This window comes from Podarcis raffonei, chromosome W (genome assembly GCF_027172205.1).
Source record: "Podarcis raffonei isolate rPodRaf1 chromosome W, rPodRaf1.pri, whole genome shotgun sequence".
Classification (NCBI taxonomy): domain Eukaryota; kingdom Metazoa; phylum Chordata; class Lepidosauria; order Squamata; family Lacertidae; genus Podarcis; species Podarcis raffonei.
The window spans coordinates 10748062-10773654 of record NC_070620.1 but is presented as its reverse complement, the minus strand read 5'-3'; the positions used below and the strand labels follow the sequence as shown (position 1 = coordinate 10773654).

At 45.7% G+C, this 25593-nt stretch overlaps 1 protein-coding gene across 1 annotated transcript in view; it reads right to left on the bottom strand.

Annotated features, from left to right (window-relative positions):
- The window catches only part of LOC128406122 (inositol polyphosphate 5-phosphatase OCRL-like), a 47460-nt gene that overhangs the window by 8997 nt on the left and 12870 nt on the right, over positions 1-25593 (bottom strand). Inside the window, exons 4-8 of the mRNA XM_053373146.1 lie at positions 25470-25584; positions 24620-24737; positions 24302-24512; positions 3710-3845; positions 455-659 (exon numbers count right to left, since the gene is read on the bottom strand). Coding sequence (XP_053229121.1) covers positions 455-659; positions 3710-3845; positions 24302-24512; positions 24620-24737; positions 25470-25584 — 785 coding nt within the window. The remainder of the gene's footprint in view (positions 1-454; positions 660-3709; positions 3846-24301; positions 24513-24619; positions 24738-25469; positions 25585-25593) is intronic.

The window sequence follows — 25593 nt, the reverse complement described above, 5'->3', positions numbered from 1 at the left end:
GTGTGAGCCCGCCTCACGTGAGCCAAATAAGCAACCAGATCCATCAAACGTTTGGGGTAAGCTGCGCAAATTACTCCCATGAAGACCTGGTACCCATCCAACCAGTTCTCAAAGGTGCGCTCAGCCCTAGGCATCCTATACCTCCGCTTACCGAAAGAGCGCTTCTTTTCCCCTTTCCCAGTTAACTTGGTAGGAGGGAGAAGGGTAAACATATCTACATAGTCGCCATTAAGGATCTTATTCCTCTTCCTCTGGGACAAATGGTTCCCTAATATAAAATCAGTAGACTGATTGGTGGAAATCTTTACATCTTCTACCAACACCCCATCCTTCCATTCCAATGTTCCATTGAATGTCTTACAGTGCGAATTAGCTCTTCTCTCATGCGCCCAAAGTGGGATCCCATGATTATCTTCCCCAAAACCCCAGTATCCAGAATCCAAGGAAGACGTACCTGACTCATCCTCCGTCTCCGACTGCTTACTTCTTTTCTTCTTAGCCGACGTGTGCTTCTTCTTGGACTTTCTTTTGCCCCCTTGCACCTCACTGTTGGCCGAGTTCTCATTGGCTGCTGGCTGGGCGACTTGGGGTTCCAGCTGCTCTGTATCAGAGTCGGAACCCGAGCTACCCTCCGTAGAACTGTGCTGCGGCTGCTGCTCCTGAAAAACACTGGGGGAACATACAGCCTGTGATATGGTATTACTGCTGGCCCCCTTTGCAGGCGCCTTTCCTTTACCGGCACTCTATGCGGGTGCCTTACCTTTACCGGTGCCTGAGGTGGGTTTCTTAGCAATGGCTGATTGGGCGCGAGTGTTGGGGCGTCCGACTGCCGTGGTCTCTATCTGACCGCTGACCGACGCAGCGACTGATGTGCCCTGTTGCTCCTGACTGTTAAGGGGAGTATCGAGTATAGCCTCCTGTGAAGATTCCGGCGCTGGAAGTGCCAGAGCCCTCGGCCTACACTGCCTATAAAATGTTTCAAAAGCCATGAAGAATTGAGCAAAGGCTTGAGGATCACAGGGCATAGCTGGCAATTGAGCGCCTCCATTACCCGTGGAAGATCCCAGCTGATTACCGGTGGAGGAAGCCTGCTGATTACCCCCAGAAGCCATTCCGAAATTAAAAAGACACAAAGAAACCTTCTAATTATCTGCGAACCACTAGCTCAGTATTGTCCACACTGGTGGAAATGTGTACCCGCTAGAAGCCGCTCAGAATGAACGACCGCCCAATAGGTATTAAAGTTAAGGGTTGTTCAGTTATCAGAGGTGAGAATTATCTCAGGTAGGATTTAGTACCAAATAATTACTGACACGCTATCCTTGCAAGAAAAAGGCAACACAGAGGGCTAGCTCAGTATTATGTACCCTGAACGCTAGCAAATAAGAGCCCCTGGTTGCTTTTGTATGAGCTTGGGACAACAGCTCTTCCCCACTGTAAGCCACTTAGACAGCAGGTCTTATAACAATCCTGACCACCTTAGATGCTTACCAACTGAGTGGCCTAAAATGCTTCGGGTTATTTATTTATTTATTTATATTTTTATTATTTATTTATTGTATTTATTTTATTACTATTTCTTTTCTTTTCTTTTCTTTTATTTATTATTATATCTATCTATCTATCTATCTATCTATTTTATTTTACTTTAGCAACACAGTAGTTTTAAATTATTCAGCAGCTCCACTGCTGAATAACCAGAATTTAAGCTCCAGGCACTTAAATGTAATGAGATGCAACTAACTTATGAATCAGCTCCCAAACAATTATCCCTAAATGGATGCACCCAGCACTCTAACTTGAGGCAAGCTGTGCCTTAGCAGTACTAAACATATGCTGGCCAATAACCGGAATCCTCCAACTAAACAGCCACTCTCTGAACCGTGTAAAGCAAAACAATCAAACTACAGATCAGCCGCCAGATAATTAAACCTTCAAACAATACACCCCGCACTTAGATTGCGGCACTGCTGCGGCGACAGAAAAATAACCTCGGAAAAACAGCACGCCAAACAATGCTCAAGCACTTCAAGTGAATCGCAATACCGTGACCTGTAGCCCGTGGGTAAACCTTACAGACTTAAAAAGGACTTAAAAGTTCCCAGGCTTAAAGCTCCCCTGCTGTTTACTGCCCCGCTCGCAGGAGCGATGAAGCTTACAATGCTGCCCGAGATTTAGCGCTATCTAATCAGGCAACCCCCTGCGTGGGCGACGTGCGCCAGGTAATGCTTCTTCGAAACAAAAACGCCCCTGAACTGAAAACCGCTAATGAAAACACGCCCTCAAACTAGATGGTTGCAGGCGCTAAAGTAAAGGAATGAGCAAATGATACAGTAAAGACAGTGTTGCCCGGTTCTAGTACCTTACTAAAGATAGCCTGCCCACACCTCGCCGCGTGGCCTAAAGCAAGATGGCCGCCGGAGCTTCACTGTAAACCACAAACCCTGACTGTCGGCTATAGAACCTCACCAAAAATGGCCGCTTGCGCTTCACCACGTGGCGTAAAACAAAATGGCGCCCCCGTTACCCTGGCAACTGTAAATAAACCGGCGACCGAAAGTGATACGCTAGGGATTTGTAATGGGAGAAAAGCCCTATGAAACACTGTTAGAATTACCCTGCTCTCGCAAGATAAAGCTGCCAAGCCCCCCCCTTTTTTAGAATGGAGGCCTCCTGGCAGAAAACGTGGCAGGGAGGGCTGCGCTGTTTACAATCCTCCTTGCTCACTCGGTTCCTGCCGTGCAGATTGCCTTTGGGACCAAGGAACCAGGGCAAAATAAGGCAAGGCACAGTTAAATGGTGCCTAGTGCGGGAGGGTGAAGGAAAGAACAGCCACGGAAGACCCGCTCAGTATACTTCACCCGGATTCTAGACCGCACGCTAATCCAAGGATTTCCCTCCGCGTAGCACAGCTCACCGCAAGCGAACCCAATAAGTGACCGCTGCAATACTCCCTAGTCCGGCAAGACCGCAGAGCCCGAGCGCCGCTGCACTCCCTTTCGAACCGTTTGTGCGCCTTGACCCTCTGCTACCAGCAACCATGCTAAAGCGAAGCAGTGATTTCAGCTCTGACTGACACCAAAGTCCCGACAGTGATTTCAGTTCTTGAGCGAGGTCTGGCCGAGCACGAGGGAAAGGCGAGTCCACGACGGTACCAGGCGAAAAAAACCGGTCAGCTGGAATGGAGGCAAAGAGGGCTGTCCCTGGGCGCGCCGGCCTTAAATGGGCTAGGCCATGCCTCCCCAGCCCACCGATTGGCGGGCTGGATCGCAGACAAGCCCGGGGATTGCCTCGTTCTCGCGGGGGCCAAAACCAGCCCCCGCGTGTGTGGGAGGGGGGACCCGCAACCCCACCTCCTCTCGAGCTCAGAAGTGGCTCTGTGACTTCCAGACCCAATGGGCTCCAAGCCAAGTGCCACAGAAGCTCCATTGCATGAATGGAGCCAACTGTTAAAGTATATAGTTCAGCCCATGTGGTCTGCCATGCCTGCAGGAGCAGTGTGTACTCAGAACAGTGGAGAATGGAAGCATAGGGATTTAACAGAGCCAAAACCTGCCCACTCCTTGCACCAGAAGTCATTTGCTAAGGAGGAGCTCTGTGGAAAGGGGCCTGGTTGTTGGTCAGGGCCAGCCCAGATTCAAGGAGGTGCCACATAGCAGGCAACTAAAAACCCTGAATAGATGATAGCCCTGGCCAGGGCAGGTGTTACCCCTGTGAGGAAGAGGGAGCTGACGGGCTTGTGGTCGCTCGTTTTCAATTCCATGTGGCTTTGGTAGCTGAGCTGATTCACACTGCCTCCTCTCAAGAGGATTGGGTCACACCATGCTGGCACACAGAACTTCCCACTGCAAGGAGGCAGGAGAGACACCAGGACTGTTGGACTGCCTGAGGCAACACACAAGGCTCACACAGTCAAACTTTGGCTCCACACACGGTCTGTGATCTTGACCATGGTCAACAGCTGGAGATGATTGAAAGACTGCACTGAAAAAAACCTGGGACTCTGAGCGTTTCTGCTGAAAGCGTTGCGAGGAATTCGCGACAGGGTTATGGGCCCAGCACGCTTCCGCTGCGCAAGAGTACAGGTGGCAGTTATCTAGCCGTGGGTGCTGGAGGTGAGCTGCAGGGATGGAGTAGTTCAGAACTGGCGTGTTGCTGGAGAAGCTGACGGCCACGAACTACAGCATCTGGTCGGTCCGCATGCAACACTTCCTCAAGTGTGAGGGCCTGTGGAAGGTGGTGGAAACTCCACCGCAGCCCCCTGAGGAGGATGAGGACGACGATGAAAAGCTGGCACTAGCAGAGGCCCAGCTAGAAAAGGATGAGAAAGCTTTGGCTGCGATCATTCTTGGAGTGGACGACAGCCAGCTAGTCTACGTAGCTGATAAGGTGACGGCAAGTGAGGCGTGGAATGCGCTCAAGGCTGTCCATGTGCGAGAGACAGCTGGCTCACTGATAACATTGACCAGGAGACTGTACCGGTGTCGGAAGAAACCGGGGGAGTCCCTGGTGAACCACCTAAAATTCCTAACAGGCTGTTTCCAGGAGCTAGCCTTAAGAGGGAGGCCTATGGGGGAAGAGGACAAAGTCTTTATAGTCCTGAGTTCCCTTGATGACAGCTATGATATGCTGGTCAATTCCCTTGAGTCTGTAGAGACTGATAAGCTGACTCTGGAATACGTTACTGGACGGTTGTATGCAGAGGAGGACAGGCGTGCAGAGCGAAAGATGACCTCAGCCCAGCTGTTGGAGCATCCCAGAGGGAACAACAGCCGGGAAGAGCAGAGGTGTCGGGAGCCGGAGAAACAGCCAGGAGGAGCTGCTGCAGACCAGCCGGTGGTCAACAAAGTAAAAAGGTGTTTTTGCTGCAAGTCCAGTGGACATCTGCTGCGGGACTGCCCGAGAAAACAACAAAAACAGCAGAAACACAGGAGGCAGCAGAGAGAGTCTACCGCTTGGGTGTCTGCAGATGGTCAAGAAAAGGAAGAGCTGTGGGTTCTGGACAGTGGAGCTTCTCAAACCTTTTGTAAAAGAAAAGGATTGCTAACTGATGCCAGGGCTTCAAACAAAAAACATGTAAGTCTTGCTACGGGCCAGAAAGCTAATGTGGTTTGTGAGGGGGAGGTTGTGTTCCCACAGCTGGGACACACATTCAGGAATGTGTTGTGTGTGCCTAGTTTGCAAAACAATCTCCTGAGTATTCCAGACTTGGCAAAAGCAGGCTTTGAAGTAAACTTTGTGGGAGATCAGTGCCAGATAAAGCAAAATGGGGCAGTGTTGGCAAATGCTAACCTTAGAACTAATATGTATGTACTGCAGTGTGAGTCTAAGGTTGCAAATGTGCAAAATGTCCCAACCCATGATATGTGTATTCATCTCCTGCACAGGCGTCTGGCTCATGCTAGCTTTAAGGTGCTGAACAAAACATTGGAGTTGTGTGGGGGGATAAAAAACATAAAAAGTTGTGATAATTACTTAGACTGCAATATCTGCAAGGAGGTTAAAAGAAGGGCTTGCCCAGTAGCAAGAGCAAGCCAGAGAGAAACCAAAAAACCACTGGAGTTGATTCATGCTGATGCAACTGTTCCTTTTCCACCAAGTGTCTCCCATAACAAGTACTGTTTGATCCTAGTGGATGACTATTCTAGATTTGGCTGGGTCTATCCATTAAAGCAAAAGTCTGACGTTGCCCAAACTTTGAAGTTCTGGGTAAGAAGGGTAGAAAGGCAACTTGGCGAAAAGGTGTGCTCTATTCAGACAGACAGGGGAGGAGAGTTTATGGCAAGCTCCCTAAGAAACTGGTTGCGCTCCCAAGGGATTACACATAGGCTTACCAATGTGGCAACGCCTCAGGAGAACGGAGTAGCAGAGCGTAGGGGAGGTGTCTTGCAGACACAAATGAAAGCATTGTTAGCAGATGCAAATCTTCCAACTAAGTACTGGGCTGAGAGTATTAAGACCGCGAATTATATTGGGAATCGCTTGTGGTCAAGGGTACTAGATGACATACCCTATAAAATTCTCTATAACAAAAGTCCCAGTTTGCAACATTTGAGAATCTTTGGGACAAAGGCGTGGGTTGACATACCTGTAAAGAACCAAAGAAAAGGTGGGAAAAGGGCACAGTAGTTGCTATTTCTTGGGTATGAAAGTGGTACGAAAGCCTACAGGTTTGAAGATGATAAAAATCTTTTGAGTTATAGTCAATCAGCCAGCTTTAATGAGTAAAGAAATTGGCCCAAGATACATGCAAACCTGCTGCCAGAAAAAGTTTTACTGCCGAGCATACCTGTTGAGGCAGCTGAAACAAAGCTAAGAATTGGCAGCTCTCCCAGAGAAACTGAAAGGGAGGAGGTAAAGGTTGATCATTTTTCTCCAGCTGCTAGCATGGAGCAGGGGGGAAAAGAAAGTGCAACAGGGACAGGAGGAGGTAAATCTCCAGAATCAATTCACCCCAAAAGCAGTCCTGAAGGTAGCCCAGGGGGTGAGATTAATGAACCAAGGAGGTCTGCAAGAAGTAATAAAGGTCAACCTCCAGACTGTTATGGGTTCCCAGCCACCATAAACCAGGTTTGTGTAACTGAGCCAGAAAACTTTGAAGAAGTGCAAGAGTTACCTACTCCAGAGAAAGAGGCGTGGTTAAAGGCAATGCAGGCAGAGTATAACTCTCTGCTAAACAACAATGTGTTTGTACCTACAGAATTGCCTGAAGGTAAAAAGCCCATAAGCTGTAAGTGGGTTTTTAAAGTGAAAAAGCTGGCTGATGGTAGTTGTCAGAGGAAAGCCAGGTTGGTTGCAAGGGGCTTTACACAAAGGAAAAAGATACATTATGATGAAGTGTTTGCCCCAACAGCAAAGGCTGAAACAGTAAAATCAGTTTTAGCAATAGCAAGTCTGAGAGGGTTAAAAGTTAATCATTTTGATGTTGCCTCAGCATATTTAAATGCTCCTATTGACACCGAGGTGTATTTACAGCAAATACCAGGTTATGAGCTGGAAAAAGACAGCATGGTGTTAAAGCTGCAAAGGGCACTATACGGTTTACACCAAAGTGCACGTCTATGGCATGAATGCATAGACACAACTTTGAAAAAGATGGGATTCAAACAAAGCCTGGCTGATTCCTGTTTATATTCAGCAATGGTGCAAGGAAGTGTTTGTTATTTACTTTTGTATGTTGACGATATCAGTCTAATAACAACTGCACAAAAGCAAGTGTCTTGGTTTATAAACAGCCTAGGTAACAAATACAAACTGAAGTATTTGGGAGAAATTCAGAATTACTTAGGAGTAGAGGTTCAGAGAAATGAGGAGGGCGTCTACTATCTGAGTCAGAAGGAAAAAATCGAAAAGTTACTGAAGACATATAATAATAATAATAATAATAATAATAATAATAATAATAATAATAATTTATTATTTATACCCCGCCCATCTGGCTGGGCCTCCCCAGCCACTCTGGGCGGCTTCCATAGAAACCAAAAATACAGTAAAATATCACACGTTAAAAACTTCCCTGAACAGGGCTGCCTTAAGATGTCTTCTGAATGTCAGGTAGTTGTTTATCGCTTTGACATCTGCTGGAAGGGCGTTCCACAGGGCGGGCGCCACTACCGAGAAGGCCCTCTGCCTGGTTCCCTGTAGCTTTGCTTCTCTCAATGAGGGAACCGCCAGAAGGCCCTCGGCACTGGACCTCAGTGTCCGGGCAGAATGATGGGGGTGGAGACGCTCCTTCAGGTATACTGGACCGAGGCCGTTTAGGGCTTTAAAGGTCAGCACCAACACTTTGAATTGTGCTTGGAAATGTACTGGGAGGCAATGTAGGTCTTTCAAGACCGGTGTTATATGGTCTCGGCGGCCGCCCCCAGTCACCAGTCTAGCTGCCGCATTCTGGATTAGTTGTAGTTTCCGAGTCACCTTCAAAGGTAGCCCCACGTAGAGCGCATTGCAGTAGTCCAAGCGGGAGATAACCAGAGCATGTACCACTCTGGCGAGACAGTCCGCAGGCAGATAGGGTCTCAGCCTACGTACCAGATGGAGCTGGTAAACAGCTGCCCTGGACACAGATTTGACCTGTGCCTCCATGGACAGCTGTGAGTCCAAAATGACTCCCAGGCTGCGCACCTGGTCCTTCAGGGGCACAGTTACCCCATTCAGGACCAGGCAATCCTCCACACCTGCCCGCCTCCTGTCCCCCAAAAACAGTACTTCTGTCTTGTCAGGATTCAACCTCAATCTGTTAGCCGCCATCCATCCACAAATGGATTTTGTTTGAAGACCATAAGGTCTTCCGTTGGAATGGAGAGGGCAAATGAGGTTGACACTCCCATAACTACCCAGTACAAAAATGAACCAGAAGGACAAAAATGTGAGAATGCAACAGCGTTTCATTCTCTGTTGGGTTCTCTGTTATATTTAAGTTGTTGGACAAGACCCGACATAACATTGGCAGTGCACATGTTAAGCCAAAGAAGTGCAGACCCGGCTCAGAGAGATTGGGTAGCACTTAAAAGAATCCTAAGGTATCTGAAAGGCACAAAAGATTACAAACTGGTGCTGGATACAGGATATGATCAGCAAGTGTATGCATACGCTGATGCCAGCTGGGGTGACAGAAAAAATGGAAAGTCTACCACTGGCTATGCCATATATATATTGGAAATGCCCTGGTTCAGTGGAAATCCCAGAAACAAACATTTGTTGCCACAAGTACTTGTGAAGCAGAATACTCAGCCATAAGTGAATGTGTGTCACAAATAGAGTGGTTTGCTTGTCTAACAAAAGAACTTGGAATACCTTCTGAAATGCCAATCACTGTGCTAAGTGACAACATGGCTGCACAACGGCTTGCTAACCAATAGAACTTTAAGAGCAAGAGTAAAGATATTGCTATAAGATACGGAAATGTAAAAAATGCTTTGGAAAGAAATGTGTTAAAGGTACAGCACTGTAACACAAAATGTAATGTGGCGGATTTGTATACAAAATGTTTGGATGCTCCTAAATTTCGAGACTTAAGAGAATTATTAGGTCTCAAGCCTTTGACTTAAGGAGGAGTGTTGGGATTCGCAGGATGATGAGTAAGTCTGCAGGCTTCAACAGGCTGATGCAATACTCTGTGAAGTGCTGGGTCAGAGTGACTCAGCGGGAATGTGATTGGCTATCACCTGTTTTAAAAAGGAAAGCCTGTGCAACAGTTGTGTGGTTGTGGTGTGGTTGTGCTGTGGTGTGGTGGTTGTGCTGTGGTGTGGTGGTGAGTATTCGTTTGCCTTAAGGAGCAGGTACTCTGTATGGACTGTTTGCGTGGCAAGTCCCCTCCCCCATGTGAAATGAAGACACCGGACACAGAATTTAAGGTTAATGGGCGTAAAAAGGCCACAACTTTATTGATTACAGAATTGGAAGGTATTGGCCTTAGGCATTGGCTCCTATCGACTACCCGGCATGGGGACCGGGGAGGGTTGTCCACAAGCCGTGGGAGTCCTGTTGAAGTACGCCAACTAGGGGAAGCTAAGTCTCAGAAAAAGCTCAATATGGAGGCCAAATGGCCAAAATATTGGGAAATTTTGGAACAAGAAGGTGACAGATTGAAACTGCAGAGTTTTGAGAAATTAAAAGACAAAGTGCGAGATTGGCTTCATTATTATCAAATAAGAGAGGCCTACAATCTGGACAAAAAAATTGGCTTCCAGGTGGAGAAATCAAAATTGGAAACAGAACTGTTAGAACCAAAAACTAAGATTTTGTCAAAGATGTATAACTTGCTGTTGAAATGGAATACGCAGGATGAAACGGTTAAATCAGCAATGATTAAATGGGCGCAGGATATAGGTCATAACATTATGTTTGCTGACTGGGAGCAGTTGTGGACCACCGGTATGAAGTTTACGGCATGCATTGCCTTAAAGGAGAATATTATGAAAATGATTTACAGGTGGTACATGACCCCAGTTAAGCTTGCAAAAATGTATCACCTGCCTGACAACAAGTGTTGGAAATGTAAAGAAGCTGAGGGAACATTCTTTCACCTTTGGTGGACATGCCCAAGGGTCAAGGCTTACTGGGAAATGATATATAATGAACTCAAGAAGGTATTTAAACTTACCTTTCCTAAGAAACCAGAGGCCTTTCTTTTGGGCATAGTTGGCCAATGGGTGCCAAAGAAAGATAGAACATTTTTTATGTATGCAACAACAGCAGCAAGAATACTTCTTGCCAAGTACTGGAAGACACAAGATCTACCCACCGTGGAGGAATGGCAGACGCAAGTGATCGACTACATGGAGATGGCTGAAATGACTGGCAGAATCCGCGATCAGGGAGAAGATTTGATTGAACAGGATTGGAAAAAGTTTAAGGACTATTTACAAAAATACTGTAAAATCTTTGAGTGTTAATATGATGTGGGAAGTGAAGGTAACAGGGTTTGTGTGACTTGGTTAAATGTGAATAAAAAGAAGAATGTTAAAAAGGATAGGGGGTTATGAACAGAACATTATTATGTCATAGTATATAAGATGAGGTATGGACTAAAATAATGAAAAATCGGGACATAATAACTAGAAGAATATAAAATTAAGTATGGTTTAAATAAGGTTTTGAACTTGCTGAATTTGATTGGAATAAAGAGGAACACAAAAAAGGGGGATGTGAGGAGGTCAAGACAGAGGAGTATGGAACTTTATAAATTTAAGAAAGTGGGTTTTTCTTTTTTCTTTTTTCCTATTTTTCTTTTTTTCCTTTCTGCTATATATTTTTGTTTTTCTGTTGTATTTGTTTTTTATATGAACTTTATGTATGGAAATGATACATTTTGAAATGATGAATCTTTTGTTTTGTAAAACCTTAATAAACATTTATTAAAAAAAAAAAAAGAAGTACGCCAACTAGGATCCCACGGGTGTCACCGCTCTGGGGCGTGCCGGAGGCCCTTACCTCCCTAGGTTTCGGACAAGGCCACGCCCCTCGGAGTCCTCTACCGGACTACCCTTACTTTTGGGGAAGGTGATGGTGCTTCCTTCCCCCTTCATTTGCATAACAATTGACCCTTGCCAATGCCTAACCGCCAATACCAAATAAGTTGTGACGTTTGCTACGAGGTAGGCGAAAAAACCAAAAGGCTTGAAGTGTGCCAACTTGGAAAAATTCCTACCAGGCCCCTTGCGGCGACCAACCGAAGTCCATAGCAAGGTCAAGGCTAGCTAAACCTAAAGGGAGGGTGGGATGGGAAAACCGCTCAGCTGGAAAGGGGGCAAAGAGGGCGGTCCCCGGTCGTGCCTAGTCTTAAATAGGCTAGGCCACGCCTCCCCGGCCCGCTGATTGGCGGGCCGGGTCGCTGACACGCCCGGGGATTCCCTAACCACGCGGGGGCAAGGGCCAGCCCCCGCGTGTGAGATGTGGGAGGGATTTCTGCCCGCAACCCCCTCTCCTCCCAGGTCGGAAATGGCTTTTTGTAAATACTTGTATATAGCTCACGTTAAAAAGACTGCACTGGAAAAAACCTGGGACTCTGAGCATTTCTGCTGAAAGCGCCGCGAGGAATTCGCGACAATGATGGGGCTTCGGAGTCCAACTTCTGAAGGGGCGGACCTTGCAGGTGTGCTGGTATTTTGCCTCATGGAGAGAGTTGTTAGGAAATCAAAAGCTGCCTTCTACCAGGTCAGAATGGATTTCTGACCTACCCCAGTTTTGACTCCTACATTGCAGAGGGTTGGACTAGATGACCCTCATGATCCCTTCCAACCCCACAATTAATTAATTAAGTCTACTCTGGCTGGCAGCAGCTCTCTGTGGCCCAATCCTTTTTCAGGTGGAGGTGCCATAGAGTTTCAACTTGAGACTCTGCATACAAAGCATATGGCACACCACCAAATTATGATCCTTCCCAAAAGCAATGGGCCCCGTTATTTTTGTTCAGACACTATTTTTTCAGTGATCCAAGCTTCAAGAAATGTAAAAATACCCTTTCTGGCACCTGAAATGCTGCCCAAAGGAGCCTGCCGTTTTCCGGCTTCGTCACTACATGTTCCGCCTGTCCTTTTGATTTCCCTATTACCACAGCAAGAAAAATTAAACTAGCAGGCCTAGGTGGCTTCTTACAGTTGTCAATAACCACAATAATATGCAAAATCATGGATGATGAGGCTCAATGGCTACTAGCCATAATGGCCACAGAACATACTCCACCAACAGAAGCAGTATGGCTGGGAGGAGGGGAGTGTGCTGTTGCACTCAGGTCCTGTTTGTGGGCTCCCCAAGAGGCATCTCATTGGCCAATGTGAGAACAGGATGCTGGGCCAGATGGACCAATGGCCTGATCCAGCAGGGCTGCTCTCATGTTCTTATGCCCTGGCAGACTCATCTTTAGAGAGCACCAAGTCTAATTCCCAGACTTCCTTGACACAAACAGGATTCTCATTCAGCCTGCTGCACCTTTCAATGAACTGCAACACCGGTTATACACACCATGAAACAGAGGATGCTGGTTATCAGGACAAATGTGGGGAAAAGGCTGCTTGTGGAAAAGGAGAGAGAGAGAGAGAGAGAGAGAGAGAGAGAGAGAGAGAGAGAGCAGAGAGAGCAGTGAGAGCTCTGTATGCTGAGAGCAAGTGTGGATGCTTTGCTGTTGCCCCACCTGGAGGGTCTCAAGACTGCTCAGGCCGCCTGGCAGGTGCTGAAGAGTCTGTGTGAAAGCTCAGCAGGAGCCAAGGGCCGAGGGGAAGCCGAGGACCCGGTGGGGGCTGAAGGCCACATTCCTGAAGATACAGCTGGGAGTTGCTGCTTTGTCTCCGAGAGGCCACGTCATGTAGAGGCCCGAAACCAGAGTGCTGGGGAGCATGCAGGCCCAGGCTGTGCACCCAAAGGTGGGGGTGCAGTGAGTGCAGGAATGGCTGGAGGAGAAGCTGTGAGAGCTTTTGCTACATGCTGCTGTTATCGGTATGGCTCTCCCTCCCACCTCGTGAGAGACTGCCCAGTGGAGGTGCAGGAAGGGCCCAAGGTTTTGTCTCCCGGAGCAACCAGATTAAGAGCTCTTTGAAACGTGGGAAGCAAAAGCCAAAGACAGCTGGCAGAGATGGCCCTGAACATAAACATTTAGCAGCTTCTATGGCAAGAATCAGGAGCTGTGAACAGGACGCTGTGCTGTTTTTTGTGATTGACTCAGGAGCTTTGCATCATCTCGTGCCCTCTGGTGGTTTTCTGAGGAACTGCACCTCTGTAGTCTCTGGAAACTCTGTATGTTTGACAGATGGGACTAAGCGTGCTCTGACACAGACTGGCTCACTGTTTTGTTCTTTCTTACAGAATTTGATACAGGCGTTTGTCGTTCCTGGACTGTCCTGTGCATTGCTATCCGTCGCTGCTCTTGTTGCTGACAATTATAGAGTCTGTTTTGAGAATAACATGTGTTCTATTTCCAGGGATAGGCAACAACTAGTCAGTGTGGAATGTAAAGATAGGCTGTTTGTGCTAGAAGCTTCTCTTGCAGGTCCAGATGTCACGGAGGCAGCTCAAGCGTAATGTGCCAATGTTCCAGTCCATGATGCGTGTGCTCATCTCTGGCATAGACGTATGGCTCACGTGTCATGGGGTTACGTGAAGAAGATCCCAGAATGCACTGAGGGGTGCAAAATGAAATCCTGTGCTAAGTTTCTTGAGTGCAGAGCGTGTAAAGCACGCAAAGGTGAAAACGTGCCCATACCCAAGGTCTGAAAGGATGACCACTAGGCCTTTTCAGTTAGTACATGCAGATTTGTGTGGCCCGATGTCAGTAACCAGTCTGGGCGGGGCCAAATTTGCATTGATGCTGATAAATGATTTTTCGAGGAATGGCTGACTGTTCACTCTTAAACACAAGAGTGAGGCTGCGCCGCTAATCAAAAATTGGATTGCGGCAGTGGAACTGCAGTTTTCCACATGCATGCGAAACTTTCAGAGTGACCGTGGCGGAGAGTTCACCGGGTATGCGCTGCAAAGTTTCTTCCGCCAGAAGGAAATTCAACACAGGTTGACAGCTCCACACAGTCCCCAGCAGAATGGCGTTGCAGAACGCTGGAACAGAACGCTGCAGGAGATGTCCGCAGCGTTGCTGTTTGATGCTGGGCTCCCACAGCGCTTTTGGGGGGAGTCTTGGCGGACCACCAATTTTACCTTGAACAGGTCGTTTAATTCAGTGGTAGGGGACACACCCTATTTTCTGCTGCACGGCAAGAAGCCCAAGGTGCATTTCTTCTGTGTGTGTGTGTTGTTGTTTTTTAAAGATATTTATTAAAGTTTCCAATTTTTTATACAAACAAAAAACAAACAAAAAGATTAAAAAGACATAAAGTTCAAAAACATACTTTTCAATAACAAATTTCTCTGACCTCCTCATACCTCCCCTTCTTGTATTCCATTTCAGGTTATTTGTTCAGCAAATCCCTAACTTAAAGCATTACAGCTTATAATATCACCTTATTTTCTATCCAAACCCTTTTTTTCATCCATGTTCCTTTATATCATTACAGCTAGAAACCACTCAATTTCAATCCAACATCATTCAGCATTCCTTAATTTTACAATATTTCTGTAAATAGTCCTTAAATTTTTTCCAGTCTTCTTCTGCCGACTCTTCTCCCCGGTCACGGATTCTGCTCGTCATTTCTGCCAATCCCATACAGTCAATCAGTTTCATCTGCCATTCTTCCAGAGTGGGTAGATCTTGCGTCTTCCAATACTTTGCGATGAGTATTCTTGCTGCTGTTGTAGCATACATGAAAAAAGTTCTGTCCTTCTTTGGCACCACTTGGCCGGCCATGCCCAAGAGAAAGGCCTCTGGTTTCTTCAAGAAGGTATATTTAAATACCTTTTTCAATTCATTATATATCATTTCCCAGAAAGCCTTAATCCTGGGGCACGTCCACCAAAGGTGAAAGAATGTACCTTCATTTTCCTTACATTTCCAACATTTATTGTCGGGCAAATGATAGATTTTTGCAAGCTTGACTGGGGTCATGTACCACCTGTATATCATTTTCATAATATTCTCTCTTAAGGCATTACATGCCGTAAATTTAATCCCGGTGGTCCACAACTGTTCCCAGTCAGCAAACATAATATTATGTCCAATGTCTTGTGCCCATTTAATCATTACAGATTTAACCATTTCATCCTGAGTATTCCATTTCAACAGCAAGTTATACATTTTTGACAAAGTCTTAGTTTTGGATTCTAACAATTCTTTTTCCAATTTAGATTTTTCCACCTGGAAACCAACTTTCTTATCTAAATTGTAAACCTCCATTATCTGGTAATAATGAAGCCAATCTCGCACTTTATCTTTCAGTTTCTCAAAACTCTGCAATTTCAGTCTGTCCCCTTCTTGTTCCAAAATTTCCCAGTATTTTGGCCATTTGGCCTCCATGTTAAGTTTTCTCTGAGCCTTAGCCTCCATTGGTGACAACCACCTTGGAGTTTTATTTTCCAATAGATCCTTATATCTAGTCCAAACGTTAAACAGTGCTCTCCTGACAATATGGTTTTTGAAAGCTTTGTGTGCTTTAACCTTGTCGTACCACAAATATGCATGCCACCCAAATACATTGTTAAAACCTTCAAGATCCAAAATGTCTGTATTCTCAAGAAGCAGCCAGTCTTTCAACCAGCAGAATGCTGCTGATTCATAATAAAGTTTAAAGTCTGGCAGGGCAAATCCACCTCTTTCCTTTATATCAGTTAGTATCTTAAATTTTATTCTAGGCTTCTTCCCTGCCAGACAAATTTAGAAATGTCTTTCTGCCACTTCTTGAAGCAGTCCATTTTGTCCAAAATTTGCAAAGTTTGAAACAAAAACAACATTCTAGGCAATACATTCATCTTTATAGCTGCAATTCGACCCAACAAGGAAAGCTTCAAATTTGACCAAATTTCTAAGTCTTTTTTCACTTCAGCCCAACATTTTTCATAATTATCTTTAAACAAATTCCCATTTTTAACTGTCATATTAATCCCCAAATATTTCACTTTCTTAACCACAGTCAGACCTGTTTCATTCTGAAACTTCTCTCTCTCAATCGGTGTTAAGTTTTTCTCAAGAGCTTTGGTTTTTAACTTGTTCAATTTGAACCCTGCAACCTGACCAAATTCTTGAATTAATTCTAAAACTCTTTTAGTACTAGATTCTGGCTCCTGTAGTGTCAAAACTAGATCATCTGCAAATGCTCTTAATTTGTACTGTTTAGCTCCGACCTGTATACCTTTAACCATCCGGTCCCTTCTAATCATGTTCAGCAAAACCTCCAGGACCGATATAAAGAGCAGAGGGGAAATTGGGCATCCCTGTCGTGTCCCTTTTTCTATCTTGAACTGTTCTGTAACCACATTATTTACAATTAGTTTGGCCGTTTGTTCTGAATATATTGCACCAATACCATTCTCAAAACCATGGCCTACCCCCATACCCTGTAGGTTCTTTTTCATAAAACTCCAAGAAATGTTGTCAAAGGCTTTCTCCGCGTCCACAAATATCAAAACTGCCTTAGTATTTATGTTCACTTCTAGCTTTTCCAAAATGTCAATTATATTCCTCAGGTTATCAAAAAGATGTCTACCCAGAAGAAAGCCCGCTTGGTCCTTATGAATCTCCTCAATCAGTACTTTTTTCAGTCTCTTAGCCAAAATGTCAGCAAAGATTTTGTAATCCACATTTAATAGGGATATGGGACGGTAGTTCCTAAGTTGAGTCTTTTCAGTCTCTGTTTTTGGTATTAGTGTAATATAGGCCTCTTTCCACGATTCTGGTGCCCTCTTCCCCTCCAAGATTTCATTACAGACTTCCTTCAATGGTTGCAATAGCCACTCTTTCAAGAGTCTGTAATAGCAGGAAGACAACCCATCCGGTCCTGGAGACTTGCCTACTTGCATATTTTGAATGGCACCTTCTATCTCCTGGTCAGATATTTTACAGTTCAACATAAGTTTGCTTTCTTGTGAAATTTTTTGTAATCCATTTATCTTCAAGAATCGATCTATGTCCATTTCGTTCTGTGGCCCTTGTGCATATAGTTGTTTAAAATACTTCTGGAAGCAGTTTCTAATCTCAATTGGGTTATGTATATCTTTTCCTTCCACTTCCAGATTTGTAATTGTATTTAATTTTTGTCTTTTTTTCAGTTGCCAAGCTAGTAGTTTCCCACATTTGTTTGCTGATTCAAATGTCTTCTGTCTCTTTTGTTTAATTTTCCATTCTATTTCCTGGTTCATCAATTCCATTTTATTTATTTATTTACGGCTATTAGCCCATAAAATATGCACAAACATAAAAACACAGTGACATAAAGACTGATATATCCGACAACAGAGGGTGAACACCACGATGCAAGGGTGGGTAATTGAGCAAAGCCAAATGACAGCTTGGGGCCAGGAGAGCTCCAAGGGACGGTTCACAGAAAAAGAAAAACTGAAGACGAGATCCGACATGCACTCTCATCATAACAGTCCGATTAGTTTTGATGTTTTTGTTGTTTTTTGGTGGTTTTTGTGTGTGAGATACACAATTCCATGTATTGTACCTGAAGTAACTTTATTTCTTTCAGGATCTCCTGTGACTTTGGCTTTACTCTCAGTTTTTTCTCTCCTTCTTTTATTTTCTCCAGAATTTTATCCTTTTTCTCATTTTGGCTTCTCTTCTTTATTGCATTCTGTTGAATCAGAAACCCTCTCATCACGGCTTTACTGGCATCCCAGATTACTCTTTTTTCAACATTAGTAGTCATATTTATTTCAAAATAATCTCTCAAGGTTTTTTGGGCCTTTTTATATACTTCTTCATCTCTAAATAGAGTGTCATTCATCCTCCATCTAAAGGAGCCGGGTGTCATTTGCTTCATCTCCATCTTTACTGCATTATGGTCTGAGCAAGTTTTAGGGCAGATTTCCACTTTTTTTATCTTTGGTGCCATTCCTCTAGTAATCCAAATTTGGTCAATTCTAGTCCAAGTCATTTTAGCTTCAGAGAAGAAAGTTCCCTCTCTCCCTAAGGGGTTCTTAGTTCTCCAAATGTCAATCAGGTCCATATTATCAGTCAGTTCAAAAAAAGTCTTTGGTAATCTACCATCTTTGGTGATTACCTGTCTTTGTGCCTTGTCCATATTTATAGAAACAACTCCATTCATATCTCCCATTAAAATTATATTATAGTCCATGTAGTCCAGGAGAATTTCATGCAACTTCTTAAAAAATTCAGATTTCCCCTCGTTCGGTGCATACACCCCTACAATCAGAAATTTCTCTCCTTGAAGTTGAATTTCAATAGCCAAATATCTTCCTTGTTCATCCTTGAAAATTTGTTTCGGTGAAAGTTTCTCCTTTTCATATATCACAACTCCTCTTTTTTTAACCTTGTCAGATGAAATAAATTCTTGTCCCAATCTCTTATTAATAAGCAACTTCCTGTGTAGCCTCATTACATGTGTTTCCTGTAGACAGATCAAATCCAATTGTTCTTTTCTTAATATATGAAAAACACTTTTTCTCTTTCGAGGGGAATTCAGTCCATTACAATTCCAACTTAGAAGTTGCAGAGCCATAGTGAATTACTTACTCCTCCCACCAACTGCACCAAGTTGTTGTTCTTCTTCTGTCGGTGATGTATCTTTCCCCGGTTCAGGAAGTCCAAATGATAAGTTTGCTATGTCTCGAATTCCTTCTGATGCGGTTGGCTCTTCTCCAGCTTCCACCCCCTTCTGTAGATTCTCCTCGTGGTCATTCAAAAATTTGTCTTTATCATCCACTGTCCTTATTCTTATTTTCCTTCCTTTAAATTTGAAAGATAGGCCTTGGGGAAATTCCCATCTGAAGAGACTTCTATCTCTTTTCAATAGGTCCACCAGATCTCTGTAGTGGGCCCTAACATCCAGTATAAGTTTAGGTATATCCCTGAAAATCTCCACAAGAGAATCTTCAATTTCCAAAGATCTTTGATACTGTAGATTCAAAATTTTATCTCTTTCCTCTTTTGTTCTTAAAGTAATCAGACAGTCCCTTGCTCTATTCTTTCTTTGTCTTCTGCCAATCCTAAATGCACTCACTATCTTGAATTCTTCCTTCCCCAGGTCTTTTTGCCAAAAGTCTGTAAATTCCTTTGTAAGATAGTCCACCAAATTGTCCTGCTCCTTTTCCGGTACTGCCCTGAGTCTTAAGTTCCTCTCTTTCCCTTGGAGTTCGATCATAGACAAGGTCAAGTCATGGTCCTCAAGTTTCTTGTATACCGGTGGTATCTTCTCCTGGACAGCAGTTGCAATCTCCTTCGCTTCCTCAGCTAATTTCCGAGTCGAGGCCGATTCCTCTAATAACTTCTCAATAGACTGTGTATTAGAGTTCACCTTCTTTCCCAGTTCAATTATACTTGTAGTGTTCAGATCAATTTTTGCTGAGGCCTCAGCTACTTGTTTGTTTGTCTCTGCAACCTGTTTGGCTAGATTTTCCAGTGATGCATTAATTTTACTAAGTGCCTGAGCCAATGGGTCTTGTGATGACATAGCCTTTGGCCTTTGTTGTGAAGCCGCAGCTCCTGCTGAACTTACTGCTCCGGATGTTGAGGCCCTTCTCTGCTGAGCAATATCTATTTTGTATTGTTTTCCAGACCTGAGCGTCTTTTCTTCCGTCTGTTCTATCTTGCCCTTCTCATCTGCCATAGCACTCCCATAAACAGCCCAAGGTCAGTCTCACGCCTAGTCACTTTGTTTTGAAAAGGAATTTTCCAGGCTCAGTTGTTTAGTGGCTTGGTGCTTGCTACAACATAATCTCCTCTAGGGGGACACACTTCCAATTTCAGTTGCAACAAATATAGTCCTAGTACCTCCCCTTTGTTCTCTAAGTATACACAATTTCAATCAAAAGTTGCTTTTATATCCAAATCCGTTCTAAAAGCAGTTGTATCCTTTCACAAAGTATCAATATTCTTTGCCCTTAGCACTTTGACAGCTGTCAAACGCAGTCCGTTCCCAGATTTTAGAGGCAGCAGGTAAAACTTTGCTTCTCACTGTCTTTGCAGGAAACTAATGCTCCAAATTCACCCCTCCACCCCTGCTAAGAGGAGGGGGATCCTTCTTTTTTGGTGGTGGATTTAAGGTCTTTAAAAAACGTCTTCCAAAGTTACTGCTTTGCAATCTCTTTGCTTTACTCTATCTACAAGCCGGGAGAAGCAGACTTCCTGTTTATACTTCTCCTGTTTCGGTACCAAATTTGATTCGGCTTCTTACCCCTACTCACGGGTAGTTGCTTTCAGTTCCAATTGTCCAGAAAGGAATTGGCGCTCTCCGACAATGGCTTGCGGCTTCACCCCGCGAAGAGGGTAGACGACTCTCAGCTCCGCGCCGCTCACCCCCGCTCCGTTCAGAAGCCTTTAAAAAGGCTCCCTTGCAGTCGGGGGGCGCAAATGGAGCCCGCTGAGTCTCCGAGCTCACAGGCTTCACCGCCTGTGATTTCTTCGGGTCTCCGCTTCGCCGCAGCGGCCAGACCCAAGCTTCGCGGAGCCGGTTCCCTCCGGAGCTCAGAGGGAACCCGCCATTAATCGCTGGCGCCGACCGGAAGTCTCTCATTTCTTCTGTGTTTTTGGCTGTGAGGCTTGGGTCCTCATACCAAAGGCCAAACGCAGAAAGGGTGGCCCTAGGTCCCAAAAGATTATTTTCTGTGGGTATGAGCCAGGGACCAAGGGGTGGAGATTTGCTTATCCATCAGGGAATCAGTCCAGAACAGTGCTGAATTCTGTGAGCAGAGTGGGTGGACACGCATGCATGGGAACTCTGATATTCTTTCAGAGAGTCTGCTTGACTCTGCTGATGAAGAAGAGGAAGAGGTTGAACCTTCTGTTGAGGCACAGAGTCCAGACCCAGATCAGGTAGAGGGGAGAACTTCTCCTAAGGCTGTGAAGCTTGAACACAGCAGTGCTCCTTCTTCTCCCATAAGGTCAGCTGAGAAGTCCAGACGGTGCAGCAAGTCAGAGGGGGGGCTCTCTGATGCCAAGGACGTTCTGGCTGGCCCTAGTGGGTCAGAGGGGGTATCTGAAGTTGGGTTGCGCAGTTCAACTCGGGCAACGAAAGGGAAACCTGCTGACAGGTTTGCAGTCACTAGTGTGTGGGTTGGTATGGCACAGTGTGAACCTGAGAGTTTTGAGGATGTTCAGAAACTGCCTCAGGAAGAAGCCAGGAAATGGCATGAGGCGATGCAAAAGAAGATGAGCTCAATGGAGTCTCTAGGTGTGTTCTCCTTCACAAAGTTGCCAGCGGGCAAACAGGCCGTGAGTAGCCACTGGGTTTACCGTCTTAAACCCACAGCAACTGGAGAACCACAGTACAAGGCTAGTCTAGTAGCCAGAGAGTTCACACAGCGGAAGGGGCTGTATTATACTGAGGTATATGCTCCTACTTCCAGAAGTGAAACTCTGCGCATGCTCTTAGCCATTGCTGCACAAAGAGGTTTGCTGGTGCATCACTTTGATGTGGATGTAGCCTACTTGAACTCAGACCTTCAGGAGGATCTGTACATGCTTCCTCCTCCAGGGTTTGAGGGCAATGAGCAAGGTACTGTATGGAGACTTCACAAGTCAATTTACGGTTTGAAACAATCAGCCAGGAATTGGAACTTGTGCCTGAATGAAGCTTTAGAGAAGCTAGGTTTCAGGAAGAGTCTTGCTGACAGTTGCCTGTACCTTAAAGGGTCAAGAGAGTCACAGGAAATGGTGTTAATCTTTGTTGATGACATCATTTACACCGCAAGGGCAGACAAACAGGTACAGAAGTTTGCCAAAGAGCTAGGGAAGCGGTTTCAGTTCAAGAACCTGTGTGCATTAAAGATCTACCTGGGCGTGGAGATAGCTAGAACTGAGGATGGTAGCTTCTTGCTCAGTCAGAAAGGCAAGATAGAGCAGTTGCTTGAGAAGTTTAGAATGTCTGATTGTGCAGGGGTTAGGACACCCATGGAGACAAGCTATGTGATGGACAGTCAGCAAGCAGAACGTGCTGAGTTCGAGAACGCTGTGCTCTTTCAGTCAGCTCTGGGTAGTCTGTTGTATCTGTCCCAATGGAGCAGACCGGACATTGCTTTTGCTACCAATCAGCTCAGTAGGGAAGCTTCAAAGCCCAGTGTAAGTGCCTGGCATGGTATCAAGCGTTTACTGCGCTACCTGCAGGATACCAAAGACTTCAGTCTCAAACTGTCAGCTGCAGGTGAGACGAAGCTCACATTCTGGGCAGACAGCAACTGGGCAAATCTGGATGACAGGAAGTCCGTATCTGGGGTGGTAATAAAGTTTGGGAAATCTCTTGTTGGGTGGAAGTCCCGGAAGCAAAGTCTCGTTGCGCTGTTCTCTACTGAGGCTGAGTTCAGCACACTGTCAGATTTGTGCCGAGAACTGGAGTTCTATAGATGCTTGGTGCAAGAGATCTGTGGGGATTGTAGCTTGCCCATCACTGTTTGGGAAGACAATCAACCCTGTCTGAAGCTAGCAGAATCTGGGCAGTTTAAGGCCAGAACCAAGCATCTACACATACTTTTCCAGAATGTATGTCAAAGTGTTCAGTCAGGTTTGATACGGCTGAAATATTGTGCCAGTCACGATAACTTGGCTGATGGTTTTACTAAACCATTGAGCTTCCAGCATCATGGGGAGTTCTGTGGTGGTTTGGAGTTGGGGTAAGTGGTGATACTTGCTTGCCCCCAGTAGTGCAGGACGAGAGGGGGTGTGAGGAGAACCTGAGCTTACAGGGTTAAACAGCTCAGAGTGTGTGTCCTGCCTACTGTGGGGCGGAGAGACTCTGCGTCACATCTGAGAGTCTCAGTCCTTTGTTCTATTCTGCTTTTGTTTTTGTCTGGGACAGACACATTTGTACGATGTTCCATACTCTGCTAGATAATGGATAGTTTCTGCTATAAAGTGCTTTTAGTTTTAGTAACTCTGCGTGACAGCCTGATTTATGCACATCGACGCACAGAAGACAGAAGGCTTATTTTCTGACCACTGCTAGACTCTGCTTTTGCTCAGAGCTTTGGAATGCCTTTGAAGGCCTGGCGCAGCGAGGAAATCCCGCCGGACTGTTATCTCTCTGAGCAATAAATTACTTTCAGAGTATGATCATATTAGGCTAGTGCTCTGTGAACTACACTGGCTCTTGAACTGGTTCCAGGCCCAATTCAGAGTGTTCCATTTGGCCTTTAAAGTGTTTCAAGGTTTGGGAAAAGGGTACCAGAAGAAGGCCCACTTATTTTTGCACTGCCTCTCCACTGACTAGAATCTTTAGCAGGGGCAGCCCCTTCCCAGGGTACACCTGCTCTTTCAAGTATGACAGGGCCTTTTCAGTAATGGCACCCTACCTTTTAGAATAATATTCCCAAAGAGGTTCACCTGGCCCCTGCTTTGATGTCCTTTCAGCAAACACTTTTAAAATTTCCCATGGTTCTTTAATTCATGGGTAGGGTGCTTGTTGCCCTCCAAAAACTGCTGTAGTACACAGGAACATAGGAAGCTACCTTATATTGAGGCAGACCATTGACCCATCAAGCTCAGGACTGACTACATGGACTGGCAGCAGCTTTCAGGCAGAGATCATTCCCAGCCCTATCTGCACACACTGGTGACTGAGCCTGGAACCTTCTCCATGCAAAATGGCTGCTCTGCTTTTGTATTACTGCCCTTAACAAATTGCAACTCCCACCCCCCTGCCCCACCCCAATCACTGGAGAAGTTGCCCACATTTGCTATAATCTAATCTAATCTAATCTAATCTAATCTAATCTAATACATCTCTGCCACTAGGTTTATGTTGCTCTCTTTAGATCTGCTGCTATTAAGGTACAGTTTAGATGCTTTAAATTATCTTGAGGTGCATTTCTGATTATTATTTTAAATATGCCACTTTGGGGAAGAAATCCCCACAATTAATGAATTAATGAATGAAGCCCAGCACTCGCTTCCACAGATGTTTAGTATCTGTCTGCCCTGAATGAAGCAGGAGCCTACAATGCTGGGCACTTTTGGCTGCTCTAGTAGAAACCTTAGTGGTGCAGCTGCAGCAGCAGGGATTGCCGACACTGCACCCTCCTGGTGTTGCTGAAGTGGAACTCTCATGAACCCCAGTCAGCAAGGCCAATTCTTAACAATTATGGGAATTTTGGTCTATCAACATTTGGAGAGCACTATGCTGCCTACCCTTGAGCTACACACAGGCAGGAAAGTTACAGAAACGTGACTCAATTTGCTTCTCCAGATAGCGGAGACCAACAAGTTACATCAGCCAAGGCTCTCTCCCTCCAAGCCCTTGAAATGCACTCGTGTTTCATGATTGTCAGCTGCAGCAGACCCTGGTCAGGGGGCAGGAAGCTCATCTGGGCACAGATATCCTTGTAATTCTGGTTTTGGCGCTTGAAGTCTTCCACGTGGGCAGCAAGGTGGGAATTGACAATGCAGAAGCTGGTATTGTTGAAGACAAACCTCACGGTCACACACCCCTTATTATCCTGCAGGGGCAGAGCAAAGATGGCTGTTAGTGAGCAAGCAGGAAAGAGGGGGAAACTGGTTGGCAGAGATTATAAAAACAGATAGAAAGACAGAAAGATAGACGTAGGGAATTCCGCTGTCAGGGTCTACTCCCCATCTTCCCCATGATGCCTGTGCCCACTGTCTCCCTCACTTCCTTGATGCGGCTGAGCTGGTCCTTCCTGACAAAGATGAGCAACATCATTCCGACTAGACGCACCAGCTGCACCTAGAAGATGCAAGGTACTGGGATGTCTACCAGCTCTGTTCATTGCTTGATGTCCTGGGCCGGCTGGATGCAGATAGGAGTGGCAGGGGGCACCAACTGGGGGTCCCCCAAGGGAAGAAGGCTCAGAGCCAGGGAACTGGTGGGGGGACGACGACGCTGAGTTGTCAGAGGGAGAAGAGGGAGCAGACTGTGAGCAAGAGGAGGTGTTGGAAACTGAAGAGGCAAGAGGGCAGGAAGATTCTGTGGCAAACAGCAGTCCAGAAACAGAGGCAGAAGTGGAGGCTGGAGGCAGGGGTCAAGAGGCAGAGATCAGGCAGGCTGCTGAAGAAGCCAGGGGGTCTCCCCATCCTGCTGCGATCAGCTCCCCTCCGTGCTGGTCTCCCAGAAGACAGAGAAATTAAGAGGAAGGAGCAAAGACAGGCAAGGTGTCAGAGTCTCAGGTTGCTTGGGAAGGACCAGGGGGAGGAGGAGACTTCAGAGAGTGGTGGGAGGGTAGCAACCTTCAGCCTTCACAACTACCTCACTGGGGCAAGACCTGTTGGGAAAGGTTTCTGTGATCACTAGGCCTGCACGGTTTTGGTTTCTTTGAATAAAGAATGTTGGCTTCTTTTGAATAAAACACCACTGACACCAGGTGTTTTTTCTTGCTGACCTCCTCCTCCTCCTCCTCCTCCTCACTCCAGCTCCTGACAGCTGTCTGGCTGCTGAAGAAATGGGTGGGGTTGGACTTACTTTCTTGTACTTGGATTTGGAATGCAAAGCCTTTTCCACAGCTGTCAGCCACTCTTGCTCCTTTGTCGAGTCCAAGTAGAAGAAAGCCTCTGTGCTCAGGTCCAGCTCCTGGAACCTAATGCCA